Here is a 13,777-nt window from a genome sequence, read left to right as displayed (position 1 = left end):
GGTATTTTATTAACGAGGTTTCACTGTATTCAGTTTTCGGTACCTTTGAACATTAAATTTGTGTTATGGAATCAGTGAAGATGTGATGTGCAATTGTATCTGTTTATCGTGGTCGCAGGATGGTGGTCAGGATAACTGATTTTTATTCAAGTGTTATTAAAAATAAGTTAATATCAGTTTTTATCAGAGAGACTTTATTTCAGTAACCAATCGTCAAAGTAACATTTATACTGGAACTTGATATATTTTTTTCAGCACCCAACTAATTTTTCAAGAGTTCATGAATGTGCGATCCAGATTTATTGTGAGCTAGCCAAATCTTTGGTGTGACACACTTTAAACAAGGACTACAAAATAAATTTCATTTCTATTCCAAAATGTAAGGCATTTTGTAAGAGCTGAAGAATCTTATGATAAAATATCTTATGAAAACCCTGATTTTTTAATTTAGCATAGGTACATGAGCATCATGACAAGAGCTGGTTTTACACTTAAAATCAAAGGAATGTCATCTTCAAATGCCTTACAATCATAAGATTTAGAGAGCAACTTTAAACACACATTCAAAGCCGCATTGGCTGAATGTCTTGTCTTTGAGCACAGACGTCTATCTCTCTCCCTCCAGCCCTCCCCTCCCTGATGATCCCCCCGCTGCTCGTACGGCTGGAGGAAGCCAAGCCAGCCCTAAGTTCTCTTGTTCTCTGGAACTGTACGACCCGCATACGTTTCACTTCTTTTCAACAAGCCATTTCACGTAATAAGGATCTTTAATTGATTTACTGTAGTAAGTTGACATGAAGACAATGTTTGTACAACACATCACACTTAATAACAGATTAGTTTGTTTCACACACACGTATTTTGTTGGTGTAAGGGAAGCGGAGTCTCCCGTCCGGCCGCTGGCTTCGGGTTCAATCTGAATATGCTAAAACAGCCGAGCTCCTAGTTTCAGTGCCAGAAGCGGACAACGGACAATGGATCAAGGCATTTAAGAGCTGAGTGAAGAAAGAACATTGACTCAAAAATTACCGTATTCACTCGCGTAATGTCCGCCCTCGCATAATGTCCGCACCCTTTATTTATATATCCTTAAAAGAAAAAATTAAAAATTCGCATAATGTCCGCACCAGTTGTCTACGGCGGGCAACACAACTTTGGCCACCCCTAAAGGACGCAGTACGAATGGAAAGTTGACGGCTCTGTAAACAAAGCCGTGACCTTGAGCTGTCCTTTCTCTCCTGTCCTGAAAGGGTGGGGAAATTCGTTGAACTGAACAAAGCACGGTCAAAGGCCCCGCCCGCGTAAAAGCCCCCGCCCACGTAAAAGCCCCCCTCCTTGTTTTGTAAACATTTTGAGAAAAATTTAAAAACGTGTTTTTATGGGTTTATCTGAGGGCAGGGCAGCTTGGCATGCATCAAACAACAAGCCATGTATTGTGAGCGGTGGGAGGTGATTTTGTAAGTGTCCGTTCTCAGTAGGACCGTCGTGAGGCATGCCAGACGTAAGCAGTTAGTCCTATCTCAAACGACATAAAGATAAAGAAAGCTGGTCTAGCGCGCTGCCGCTGTGTTGATGTGGAGTGTTGTCGGCGAAGAAGAGGGGAAGTGAAGGAGGAAGGGAAGTGGGTCAAGGATTCTAACACTCCTTTGTCTGGTTGGCTGGCTAGCTGGCAGGAGGGAGGTTAACCCTGCAGGACTCAGGTGCCAAGGTTTTACGCCAAGACTCAGGTGGGGTCTGAGAGACCCCAAAAACATTTTTGTATATATATTTTATGAAATGACATAATTTAAAACCGACCATTAATATTTGTTATCTGACGTTCGGTAATCACTTTTATAGCAAAATATTAAGATTTAATGTTAATACACAGAATTTAACATAAATCAATACAAAACACTATTTTTATGAATGAAAATCATATCATTTCACAATACTTTGACAAAAAATATTCAAAACGATAAGCAAGCTGTATTAAATAAAATAAATTAATAAACATTATTGTAGACTGTCATTTCTGATATTTAAATCTCTGGATTCAGTTGCTGTCCTCTGTAGTTTCAGGTGCACAATTCCTGCAAAATGGAACAATGTGGTCAGTACAAATGTGACTTTTGCAGTGCACACACTGCACGTTTGTCTTCCTGTCTTTTGACCGTGGACACACAGTGCACCGTGAGCGTCTAGATAGTTTTGTAGGAGGCTGAGTATCCTTATCATCATGTTTTACAGGTTTTAATTTTGCCTGCAGCTCTCTTCTAAGACAAGGGACTTGGTGTCTTTCGGTACTGCATTTCTTGACGAGTTCAAGTCCTAGTGTTTTCAAATAAGTTCTCCTGTTCATCTCGCTCTTTGAATTGCTCTGAAAAATGATTTGGGAATTTATTCCAGCAACATTCATTAGAGCAAAAAATACTGTCAGTGGCCACCGCCTGCTGTTGCGAGACACATCATATAGAGATGATAGTTGATCTACCATGTCTACTCCTCCCTTTGTGAGATTGTAGTCAGTTATTATTTCTGGTTTTTTTTTCTGGCCAGTGCTCTCATCAATTTTTGCATCGTGATGCATTGTAGATAATAAAATTACAACTTTTCCTTTCTTAGGAACATGAGATACTAAGGTGACATCTTTGCAGAAACCAAAAAGACTCGAACCAATGGGTTTTCCTTTTGTTTCTGAAAATTCAGGAGGTATTTCCCTCTTGTTCTTGCGTATCGTTCCTAGGAGTGTAAGTTTATGATCCTGCAGCAAACTTATTGCTAGAGGATAGCTAGTAAACCAATTGTCTGTTGTTGCATTTCGTCCTGACCCGGAAATTGGGGCTACCATTCTAATAACAACATCATGAGGTGAGTTACTCAACTTGTATGGGCCTTCTGGTTGATTTCCCACATAAATTTCTAGGTTATTTGTGTAATACATCCTTGCATCTACAAGGGCATATATTTTGATGCCATATTTAGACGGTTTACTTGGAATGTATTGTCTAAAACTAGCACGTCCCCTGAATGCTTCCAGTTTTTCGTCGATTGTCACATAAGCACCAAGCGAGTAATTATTTATGCAGTTTTTTACAAACGCTTCAAAGAAGTCTCTAATAGCTGCAATCTTATCAGTTTTTGCCCTTTCTTCACGTGTACCTGCATCATCGAACCGAAGGCACTGTAGGAGAAACTTGAATCGAAAGAGTGACATCGTAAGTCTGAAAATCTCTATGCCAGTGCCATCTTCCGCCCACAAATCCCTTAGATTTTGCCTTCCAGATTTGAAAACTCCAGCTAAATAGAGTAAACCCATGACGGCTAGTAATTCTGTTATCTCAGTTTCCCTTACCCGCTGCTTATCAGAATACGAAGCACTTACTTTTCGTATACGCTCGTTAGTGTTTTCAACAATGTTCTCCAACATGTCCGATGTGAAAAACAAAAATAGTGCATCCATTACTGTCAAAGCATTTCGAGCTGATCCACGCACTCCTGGTAATTTGCTTACTATATTATGGCTCCTAGTACGGCATGTAGCTGATGATGCATTCTGTCTCCATTTTGTTATCTTATCTCGTCCTACGTAATACTTATTATTAGCATTACCTGAATCCACTTCTGAGCTCTCATCTGACGTGTCAGCGTCCTCTTCTGTTCCAGTCTCATGTTCACTTTCACTTACATTGTCTTCTTCTTGATCCTCATCTTCAGGAAATGCCGCATTATCTTGTCCTCCAGGGCTACCTGATGATCCGTCTTCTGCTTCCAATTCCTCTTCCACTTCACGCAGGAGTTTATGTAATCGCTCCTGTTCAGCTTTCCATGGGCATGTCATCTAAAGATAAAAAATATCACAATAAAATTTGACACACATAAAAAAACGTCTTACATTTTACAGAATTACATGGCTGTTGCAGGGTAAATTTGTTTATTTACTTACCTTGTTGACATGAGAAAATACCGTGAGAACTCAGGTGGGGTCTGTAGGACCCCAGGCGACTTTCGTAGGTCCTCACAGGCAAACGACTAAACGGAAACTGTCAATCGTGGTGGCAGCATTATCTACCCTCCCAATCTTGAAGGTACCTGGAGCCACAAGGCAGACGCGCGCGCAACATAGTGGTAGCTTCAGAAAACATTTAGCCTGGGGTCTGCCAGACCCCACCTGAGTCCTGCAGGGTTAAGCCACGCATCTGCCTCTCTCCCCCCTGCGGAGTCGTTGCCTCTCTCTTCCTTCTGCCGCGTCGCTGCCTACCCCGCCCTTCCTCATTAGAACAAAGACGCACGACTTGAATAGAACACAAAATTTTGTATTTTTGTTTTTCCTCGCATGATGTCCGCACCCCATTTTTTTGGCCAAAAATGTGGTCAAATTACTGCGGACATTACGCGAGCGATTACGGTATATGTATGTCTGTCTAAAAACAAGCATTTCTACTGAAATATTGTAGTGGAATAACAGATTCAGTATCTAATAAAAAAAAATGGATTTATCTGGTTCTTTCTCTTGGTTCCATGGAATATTTGCACAAGAACCTTTCCTATGTTTTACTGTGACAGGACGAACATTACTCTATACATCTGGCAAATCCAAAGCAGACTGATGCTAAGACTCAAAAGGATTCCTTTAAATGTTTCACTGTGACAATGCAAGCTTGCCCCAGACATGCATGACCAAAGCAGCCTGAGTCTTCCAATCAAAATGATCTATTTTTAACTGGTTGTTGAAGCGTAGCCCAAGATACCTGGTTGAAACAGAGCAGACTGAGGCAACCTATCCATGTGAAAGCATTGCCCAAGACTCTTAGCATTACCAAAGAAGAAAAAGGACCTTTTATGTTCAACTGTGTTAGTGTTAGCGTAGGGTAGGTCAACACGTTTCGCATGACCAGAGCTGTATGACAAAACAACATTTCTCTATTTTTTTTAAGATATGACGTAAGGGTAGCCCAACAAATCCAGCATGACTGAGCAGTCTGTAGGAAACACTAAACATGCACCCTGGGTGTGTCTCACAATGACAATTAAAGCATTGCACAGGACATCTGGAATAACCAGAGACGACTTGAGTCTACAATTCATCACGCACTCCTTCTATGTTTCATTGTGACGGTGTTGATGTTGATCGACCAGGAGTGACTGGGTCTACAACTCATCACTAGAGCCCTACTTTAACGGTAAATAAAATAAGCAGATTTCGCCATAAAAATTTCTTGATTTCGTCATAAAAATTTTTATATTTCGTCATAAAAACTGCACTTCGGAAGTGTGAATTAAAAAAAAATACACGCTGTACTTACAAAAATTATGTCATATAGAATGCAAATATAATCGGACAGGCCTACATTTTTTTCCAGCTTTCCACAAAACAATACAAATTACAAATCAACAGTTTCAGTAGTTAAAAATTACAAAAATTATTCAATATGTAAGACAAGAAGCAAAATTTATGCTAATAACAATTCAGCACTGTAAGTATAACTTAGTCCGAGTTTCTTCAACATGTTATGTTTTACTTCCAAAGTACAATGAGACCATAAGCTCAACGTTTTGAGGTTTCAAACTTCGCCTTTTGTCTGAAAACACATCGGAATATGCTGAAAATGTCCTTTCAGAGTCAACATTTGATACTGGTATCCAAATGGCTTTCAGAGCATTGCATGCAAAAGCTGAATGGTCCAGTTTCAAGGCCAACAGAATTGGAATGATATCCACACTTCCTTCACTCTTTTTCACTTTCTCAACTACTATTTCCTTTAAGGCTGAGTATCCTTCCAAAAATTCTTTTCCTGAAACAGTTGAAACAAATGGCAATGATTTTCCTGCCCTGACCATATCATTGCAAACATCATTCAACATTATTTCCCGTGGATTAAACAGTTGCCCCAAGTTTTGGAAGATATTTTTGGAAGGATCTTCATTAATCAACTTCATCAACTTTGTGTGACACCTCAACCCACAGGACTGGAACTGGGATTTAACCAAACCTTGTTTAACAGCTGCCAACAACTTTAGACTCTCATTTGTTTTTGAGCCAAAATTAAAATCATTCACCAGCTGCAAACTTTTCAACAAGTCTGAGAGTTTTCCACTGATCAAGTGGGACATGGGGTAGCTTGAACCCTCCAGCTGCTTTGTCAGCTCAACCAAAGCACACCCATGTTCGACGAGAAATTCAGCCTGACATTGAATGATTACAATCTCTTCCACTGACAAGGTTTGAAAATACATCAGAGCTTCTGACGACTCGAGCTCCAGTGACTTCAGGTATGTTACCAAGTCGTCAAGGTATGTGTTAACATAACCCACCGACTCAAACCATGAACCCCATCTTGTAAGGACTGGTGATGGAAACAGAACATGAGGCTTTTCTTGTTCTGGATAGCGCTGCTTGAGAAAACACAAGTACTTGTGTTTCCTTTTGCGCGTGTTAATAAATGCTGTTTTCGTTTTGCTAACAAAATTGTTAAGCTCCGGCAGAGATTGGGGCCAAATATTTTGAATGAGATTCAGTTTATGACTCCAACACTGAACATGAAGGACGTCCCTACCCTCAGACGAAAGAACAACTTGTAAAGAATGCACACACTTTGTCATGTAGCGTGCACTGTCACACACAACCGCAACAACCCTTGTATGGTCAACCTTAAATTTTGTCAGTACTTCTAATATTGCCCGCGAGCACTCACTAGCATTAGAATTCTCTAAAATTTTGACCCCGGCAACAAGAAGAATTTGTGAGTCTGAAGCTTGTAATGTTTTGAAAAGCACCACAAAAACACACTGTCCCTTTTTGTCAGTGGTTTCATCACACAAAATAACAATATCTTGTCCCTCAATTGATTTAATCCACTGCTCCTCAGCCGCTTCTTGGATCTTGGGCACATACGTCTCACGCAATGTTTTTACACATGGTAACTGCCCTCCACCTGTAAGCAAATGGTGCCCTCTAGCAGTATAAACATGGAAAAAAATTTAAAACAATTTTAACTTTAACAAGTTTTAACAGATTAGATGGGGTCTTGGAATGTAACAAATAATTTATAATAAACAAATATTCATCCTTACCAGGAACAAAAGTTTCCACAAAGTTTTTTATTGCAGGATCGCCGAGTTTCTCCAATGGTATGTTCGCTTCCATGAAAGCTTTTGTCAAAGATGAGGCAAAAATTTCTTTGTCAACTTTCGTCTTTTTTGCCACCTGAAAGCTGTCACCAACAGAAATTTGCCTTTTGCTTGTGCAGGCTTGTGATTCAGCTGCTGCTTTTTTCTGTCTGTGCACTGTACCATCGCGGCAATGCTTGACACACGTGTCTTTGCGAGCCCACTCTATTTTAACATTACAAAATTTACACATCAATGTTTTGTTCACTTTGTCAAAAACGTAAAATCCATCGCTCTCAAATTCACGTGCGCGATCAAAAACACTTACAACTTTCGGCATTTTCAACACTCAGTATTAACAAACACGTATTTCATCAATCACGAGATAATTTTATTGTGAACATCCCTTTAGTAAACACATGAACACAATGCGCGTGGCCACTGACGCGGTAAACGGATAGAATCGTTAATAGACTGCACCGGCTACACTTTTACGCACAGAAAAAACAGTTGCCATGAATGTATCGACACTTAAATCGATTATCTCGAACTCGGGCGCTTATCGCCTACGCTCGCACTCGCATCTAGCAGGCGTCGATGTGTTTGTTTTGGTTTTCGTTCGTAGGTTACGTTACGTGGAATAGAAAACAGAACAATATTAATTCACATGGGGTTATGAAATGTAGATTTTATGAATAAAGAGCATATAATATTGCTGTAAATAAGTGTAACGCGAGTTTCGGGTGAAAGCAAAATACGTAAATTAGGGTGAACGCTTATGTAAACCAGTGAATTTAAATGATTTAGCGGTTATTTCGCGAATAGATGGTTTATTGTGGAATTTCGCATATAATGTAATTTTGGTGGCATTTCGCGGTATTTCGCGTTATTTCGCGGTTCGCGAAAATTTCCGGGCCCTACTCATCACGCACTCCTTCTGTGTTTCATTGTGACGGTGTTGAGACCGAGGTGGTCACTCACCAGGCACCATGTCTATCCTCTTGTCCACCAGGTACACGGTCGTGCCGCGCAGAGCCGCCTCCTTGTCGATGGCCGTGCCCGGCCGGATGAAGTGAGTCACGTCCGCGATGTGCACGCCAACCTGCAACACCACAGAGCCGTGCGATGGCCGCTGCCTGCCGGCCCGACGGTGGGCTCGTGAGGTGTCGGTGTTCCTTAGCTCTCGAGGGCTCACATGCCGTGTGCACAGCTTCAGGGAAAACAACACCATTTCAAAACCACTCCAGACATCCGAGCGGGGTCTGTTTACGAAAAGCATTTAAGAGTTCGCTGAGGGCCGAAAAGTACTTTTGATTTTGGATTAAGTTTTTAAACTGTATTCTTAGAAGTACGTTAATTTAAAAAGTGAAGTATAAAAGAGCACGCCAAACAATTTAAATTAATAAGTCATGCAAAAAAAACCTTTCAACTTTAAATAGAAAAACCAAATCTGAGATCCAAATGCAAGCCGAACGAACGCGTAACTATCGCCGTGTACACACCACGAAAGAGTGCGGGCCATCAGATGTAGTTAACTCGGCACTCGACAGAGAGCGCGCGTTGCATGCATCGGCGAGATATCGATATTCGGCTACGTGCGCGCGCTCTATACGGAAAGCAACATAACCAAACATTAATGATTGCAACGAGCGCTGGCTACATTTTTGTAAGCAGTACACCGTGGCGACACAGACGAACAGATGAAGTTTTAAACGTTTAAAAAGTCTTTAAAAGGAAATATGCACATCAGACAACTTTGTATTTCCTTTAATTAAATAAGTCAAGAGGTAATGTCTGAATAAATATTAGATTTATACTTTAAAATATATTGTTTTATACGGAAAAAATACCCACACAAAGCGCTCGGAATCTAATAGCGGGACCAAAAACATCATGCAACGTTTATGCGAGAGCTTTTTTTTTATTTAAATTTTGACACCCTAAAATATGGGTGCACTATTATGCGAGTGCGACTATTATGCGATGAAAGAGGGTAGGTTTTTCACGGATTACCCAGCACTAAAAGTTCACTGGTAATTCCAGGTTTTCAATTTTACAGAAGGTTAACCACCATGGTCTCTTGTTCAGAGACTACAGAACCTAACAATAAACTACGCACAATCAAATTAATCAAAAACTATATAGACTCTAATAAATTAATGAAGAACTCTCTTAAATGAACAACTCTCAGTACACATACTACATGTGAGCTATGATAAAGTGAACTTTTAGAGCGCTAGTGTTTTTTCATACAATGTGACTGTGTTGGCCCGCGCATGCGTTGCGGCAGACTGCAAGCCTGTGAAGAAGGTGGAAAGGCGTAGGGGCCGGGATGAGCCAGTGTTGGGACAGGAGCCCAGCGGAGGGTACCTCACGGCAGCAAGTGCAACAAGAGGCGACACGCACCTCGTAGTTGCCGTTCTCCAGCTCCCGGCAGTGCAGGGCGTCATCTATGTCCGTGCAGCCGGGAGGGTCCACGGAGCAGATGTCCAGGTGCCGCAGGTCCTCTCTTCTGCGCTCGTCCTGCGCACGGCACGGCACGGTCCCACTGCGCTCAAACACCGTCACACTTCCCGCTCACACTGCACACATGGTCGCAAACTCCCGTGGAAACCCGCTGATAGAACCACGGGTTATTGCGAGAGATCCGAAGTTACGAGCGTTTTGAAATGCACTGTCAGTTTGACATTACCTGATACAGTACAAGAAGAGCTTTCATGATGCCACTTCTGTCTTTGTGAGTGATTAACCATGTTTACCCGCAAATGAGTCACACATGTTACGCTCACTTTTAGGTTATAGTGAAGAAAAATGAACGAGTGATGAAGAATGAACACCGATGAAGCATTAGAGTTACAACACAAACACAATAGTTACTAAAAAAGAAACTAACATTACTGCAGATGCACCATAGTTACCGTAAATAACCTGACAGGCAAATTAAATGTTACGAAAGTGCTGCTTCACCCACAGAACATAAGCAATATATTAATGTTCATGCGGGTAGCGGGGCGGGTAGCTAGGCGGGCGGACGACCGTCTGCACCACGACGGGCAAGTGAGGAGGGCCAGCGCTGGTCACACAGTGCGGCCGGAGCTTTTATTTTTTTTTCCATTGCATTAGTAGTTTTTATCAGTTAATGGTATTTTATTTATTAAGATCAAATACTCAAAAATAATAACACATATATTTGTTTCAAAGGTAAAAAAAAATTCTTGGGGAGCAGGAGGAAGCCCAAAATGGGCCAACTCCAATTTTCAAAGGTAGCGATTTTATGAATGCAATCCGTGGAACCGTGATTATATGTAAAATTGGGGTTCTACTGTAGGTATTCATTAAAAAATTTTACTATTGAATGTTGTCAACTGTGAATAGTTTTATGGCAAAATTTAATAATATACACAACAGAATGATAGTCTGACAATATGACACAGCACTAGAATATAAACAAAACCTGCATTTCGGCTGCTCAGAAATATCGTAGATACGGAAGCTGATAATCTGCGGACCTCTGGGAATATCGCGGCAACTACAGATGACTAGCAGGAACCAGGAACTCGATGTCTGCAATTCCTCCGGGAGGCTCAGGAATATGAGTTATAGGTGGAACTCACGAAGACAGCGGACAGGAGCAGCGAAGACAGAGCAACCTCTGCATTTACGCAAATTCTCCTCCCACAAGAAGACATTAACACCAGACGCTGGAGAATGTATCTATCCAGCGTTACACCCTATGTCTGTGATCAAACATGACAGACGCCCTGGCAGAATACAGCACAGCTAAGTCACCAAGATCTAAGCTGTGGCGATGTGTGGGGTCCTTTAAGAATCAGGACCGCCCCACGCACGCAGATTGGAACTCAACTCTTCTTCTCATTATTGTGAAAATGCTATTTTAATTTATCTAGCCCACCAAGGAGAAACCTTGCTAAGAGAAACACTTAATGACACTATTGCTACCTGCAAAGCTTTATAAATCTGCAATTTACCCATGAATGTGTTTTTATGCAGATATACATCAAAAAGGAATAATTAACTATAAGAGTATGGACATGAAGAAAATCCCATAGCAAAGTAAATTGAAAACCATTATAAAAAAAATACTGCTAATAATGGGTTGCTTGTTCTTCATCTTTAACAATCTTAAAAAATAAGTGGATAATTTTATATGATTTAAAATTAAAAAAAGGGGGGTTGTCTGTAAAGTCGGTTTACGGACGATAATTTTAAGAGATAACGTCATGAGAAAACGTTGATGAAAAATTTGAATACTTTTTTAATTTTCAAATATTATTTACAGTTTTTTTGCAAATTCAATTTAAACTATTAGTTTAAATATAATCATGAACAATTAGTTAAAAAAGCCCACCTTGACCTGTTTGATATTATAGGAGATTTTCTCACACACTCGGCTCAGGCGGAATGTGACAATTTTCCGTGCATAAGACGTTATCAGGTGAAACGAGACAGCAAGCACGCTCGTACCTGCTCGGTGATGAGCCACGGCAGGGCCGGCAGACAGGCGAGCACGGCCTCCGAGAAGCAGCTGTGGGGGACGTCGTGCTCCAGCAGCAGCACCTCGTTCTCCGTGTCCTTGTCGCCCACGGGCCCCAGCGCCCGCACGAAGTGGCCCTGCGACCAGCACTGCTCACTGCTCACTGCCTCCTCCGCGGGAGTGCTTAATGCACTAGGATGAGTAAAACTTAACTCACATAATTATTTTTACAACCCCAAAAAAATTTTACGGTCTTAGTTATTTCATTGATAACAAATTTAAAAGTGATATTTGTTAAAAAAATAAGTAAATTGTTTGCTTTTAGTTCAGTAACTTTTTGCAAAGGTTGGAAGCCCTGATTATTGTTTAGGCAGTTGATTTGTGTAATTCTTTAAAATCTTGGTTTTGCTCTGTAATTAGTTTTGCTATTACTTTTATATACATTACGTAATTAAATTGCTTATATTTTTATTTGTAACCAGAATACATTTATTACTAAATATTAAAGATAAACTCTTAAGACAGTATAAGCACGATACTAGAGGTCGTGGTGTTGTTTCTCGCCCCTGGCACGTGGGGCGCTGCGGAAGAGGCTTTGTGGGTGAATCGGCCCACGCGGGCCCGGAGACGGTATTGCGACCGACGAGTGTATGTCCCCGAGGCGCCGAGCGCGGTCGTTACGGCCGCACAGCACTGCGTGAAGGCGTAACAGACTTGACAACGGCACATCCAACAACCGACACTGTGGCTGGCTCCTACGAGAGCATCGGCAGTTAGGGCAACGTACCAGATCAATTTTTTTGGCATATGTCAGTTCATGGCGAAAATTAATAGACATTTTTACCACCTAAAATTTTTGATGCCTAGTAACTTTAAATGCAATGTTTAGGTACGTTTGAAAGATAAGCAAGAAGTTGAACAAATAACTGTTTTCCTAGCCTAGTGACGAGCCCTAGATTTTAATTGCACATTTTTTAAATACCTTACCATTTGTGCATTTATTCATTATTATTAACAAACACGGATAACTTGAACCATTGAATTGCAAAATTTTGTAGACTTAATATCGGACAGACATTTTAGGCCCCAATAACATCACGATCATTTGGTTGTAAGGTGTTGAAGATTTTGGGCAGTAACCCAAAAGCAGTTTTATGATCACTTGTGAAACTGCCAACTTTAGTTTATTTTACATGAGAAATATCTCAAATGTGTACGCCTATACAAAATATGAGCAGTTATTAGTATAGTTACAAATGCAGACAGGACCATAAAGCACGCCAGGTTCGGAGCTGCTGACGTCACGCGCCGTTCATTAGCATAACCCATGCCATGTGTGCCTGGCCAGATTACAAGGGTGCTCACTACCCACTCCTTACACTCCCCCCGCATCGTTCCACTTCAGGCTATTGCCACCTTTAGCAGCCTGGGAATTTTGGGCTCACAGAGGCCGCCAAGATGGGTAACGTTAATAAGCGTTGCCTTTCTGGATGTTTCGGGCGTCAGGTCGGCCCAGGATGACGCGACTTGTCACAGCCACTCTCGTCCCTTCGAGAAGGACACCATGGGGATATAAGCAAAGACGCCAGCCTCAGCGGGAGTTCCGAGCGTTCGGAGAGTTCCGCGAGTGAAGGGAAATGTGACATCGTCGAATAGGGTGATAACCCTCAAGAGTGGCGCAACGCAGAGTGACGGGATCGAGAGAGTGCGACTGAGTGGCGCGAGACTGTGTGTGGACAGGCGCGAGGTAAGGAGCGAACCACCGTTGAGCCTAGCTCCAGTGAGGAGTGCGAACTGTGGAACTTGACAGACATTAAATAACTTGCAAATTAACATTTTTAAGCGACAGTGATTGATGATCCGACATTTTTGGGTACAATTTTATTTGTAATGTACATATTAGTAAACTAAAAAACTGCAATAAAACTTAAGTGGGCTATCCATTACGAACCCAGTAGCTCTCCCCACATAATGTAACATTTTGGTGTCAGAAGTGGGATAGCCCTAGTTAAATAATTTACGAATAGTTAATAGAGAATTAGAAAAAAATACATAATTAGTACTGAAATTTTTGGTATTAAAATTAGTGTTAGGGACTGTAGTAAGTTTGAGTGTAGTGTAGTAAAGCTAGTGTTAGTTTTCTGTAGAAGTTTAGGTTAGCTAGTAGGTCAAAATACACTGTAGATCATAGGA

The 13,777-nt window shown here is 41.2% G+C and overlaps 2 protein-coding genes across 6 annotated transcripts in view; both read right to left on the bottom strand.

The window, feature by feature from the left end:
• Window positions 1-13,777, bottom strand: part of LOC134541678 (exosome complex exonuclease RRP44) — a 79,399-nt gene that overhangs the window by 38,897 nt on the left and 26,725 nt on the right. For all 5 annotated transcript variants that reach the window (XM_063385290.1, XM_063385291.1, XM_063385294.1 and 2 more), the window contains 3 exons: window positions 11,575-11,721; window positions 9,496-9,612; window positions 8,071-8,191 (listed from right to left, as the gene is read on the bottom strand). In XM_063385290.1, coding sequence (XP_063241360.1) covers window positions 8,071-8,191; window positions 9,496-9,612; window positions 11,575-11,721 — 385 coding nt within the window. The remainder of the gene's footprint in view (window positions 1-8,070; window positions 8,192-9,495; window positions 9,613-11,574; window positions 11,722-13,777) is intronic.
• On the bottom strand, window positions 5,279-8,015 carry LOC134541679 (uncharacterized). The gene is made up of 2 exons (XM_063385296.1): window positions 7,054-8,015; window positions 5,279-6,914 (listed from the first exon to the last, which is right to left on the bottom strand). The coding sequence occupies exons 1-2, from the start codon at window positions 7,427-7,429 to the stop codon at window positions 5,491-5,493; spliced, it is 1,800 nt and encodes a 599-aa protein (XP_063241366.1). The 5' UTR covers window positions 7,430-8,015; the 3' UTR covers window positions 5,279-5,490.

The sequence above is a fragment of the Bacillus rossius genome (assembly GCF_032445375.1).
Source record: "Bacillus rossius redtenbacheri isolate Brsri chromosome 4 unlocalized genomic scaffold, Brsri_v3 Brsri_v3_scf4_1, whole genome shotgun sequence".
Classification (NCBI taxonomy): Eukaryota; Metazoa; Arthropoda; class Insecta; order Phasmatodea; family Bacillidae; genus Bacillus; species Bacillus rossius.
The sequence above is the reverse complement of the archived record's forward strand: the minus strand, read 5'-3'. Positions and strand labels throughout refer to the sequence as shown.

Coding starts and splice junctions, on each gene's coding strand:
- LOC134541679 (XM_063385296.1), bottom strand. CDS start 7,429: ATGCCGAAAGTTGTAAGTGTTTTTGATCGCGCACGTGAATTTGAGAGC. Junction 6,915..7,053: donor TGTGGAAACTTTTGTTCCTG/GTAAGGATGAAT, acceptor ATTTGCTTACAG/GTGGAGGGCAGTTACCATGT.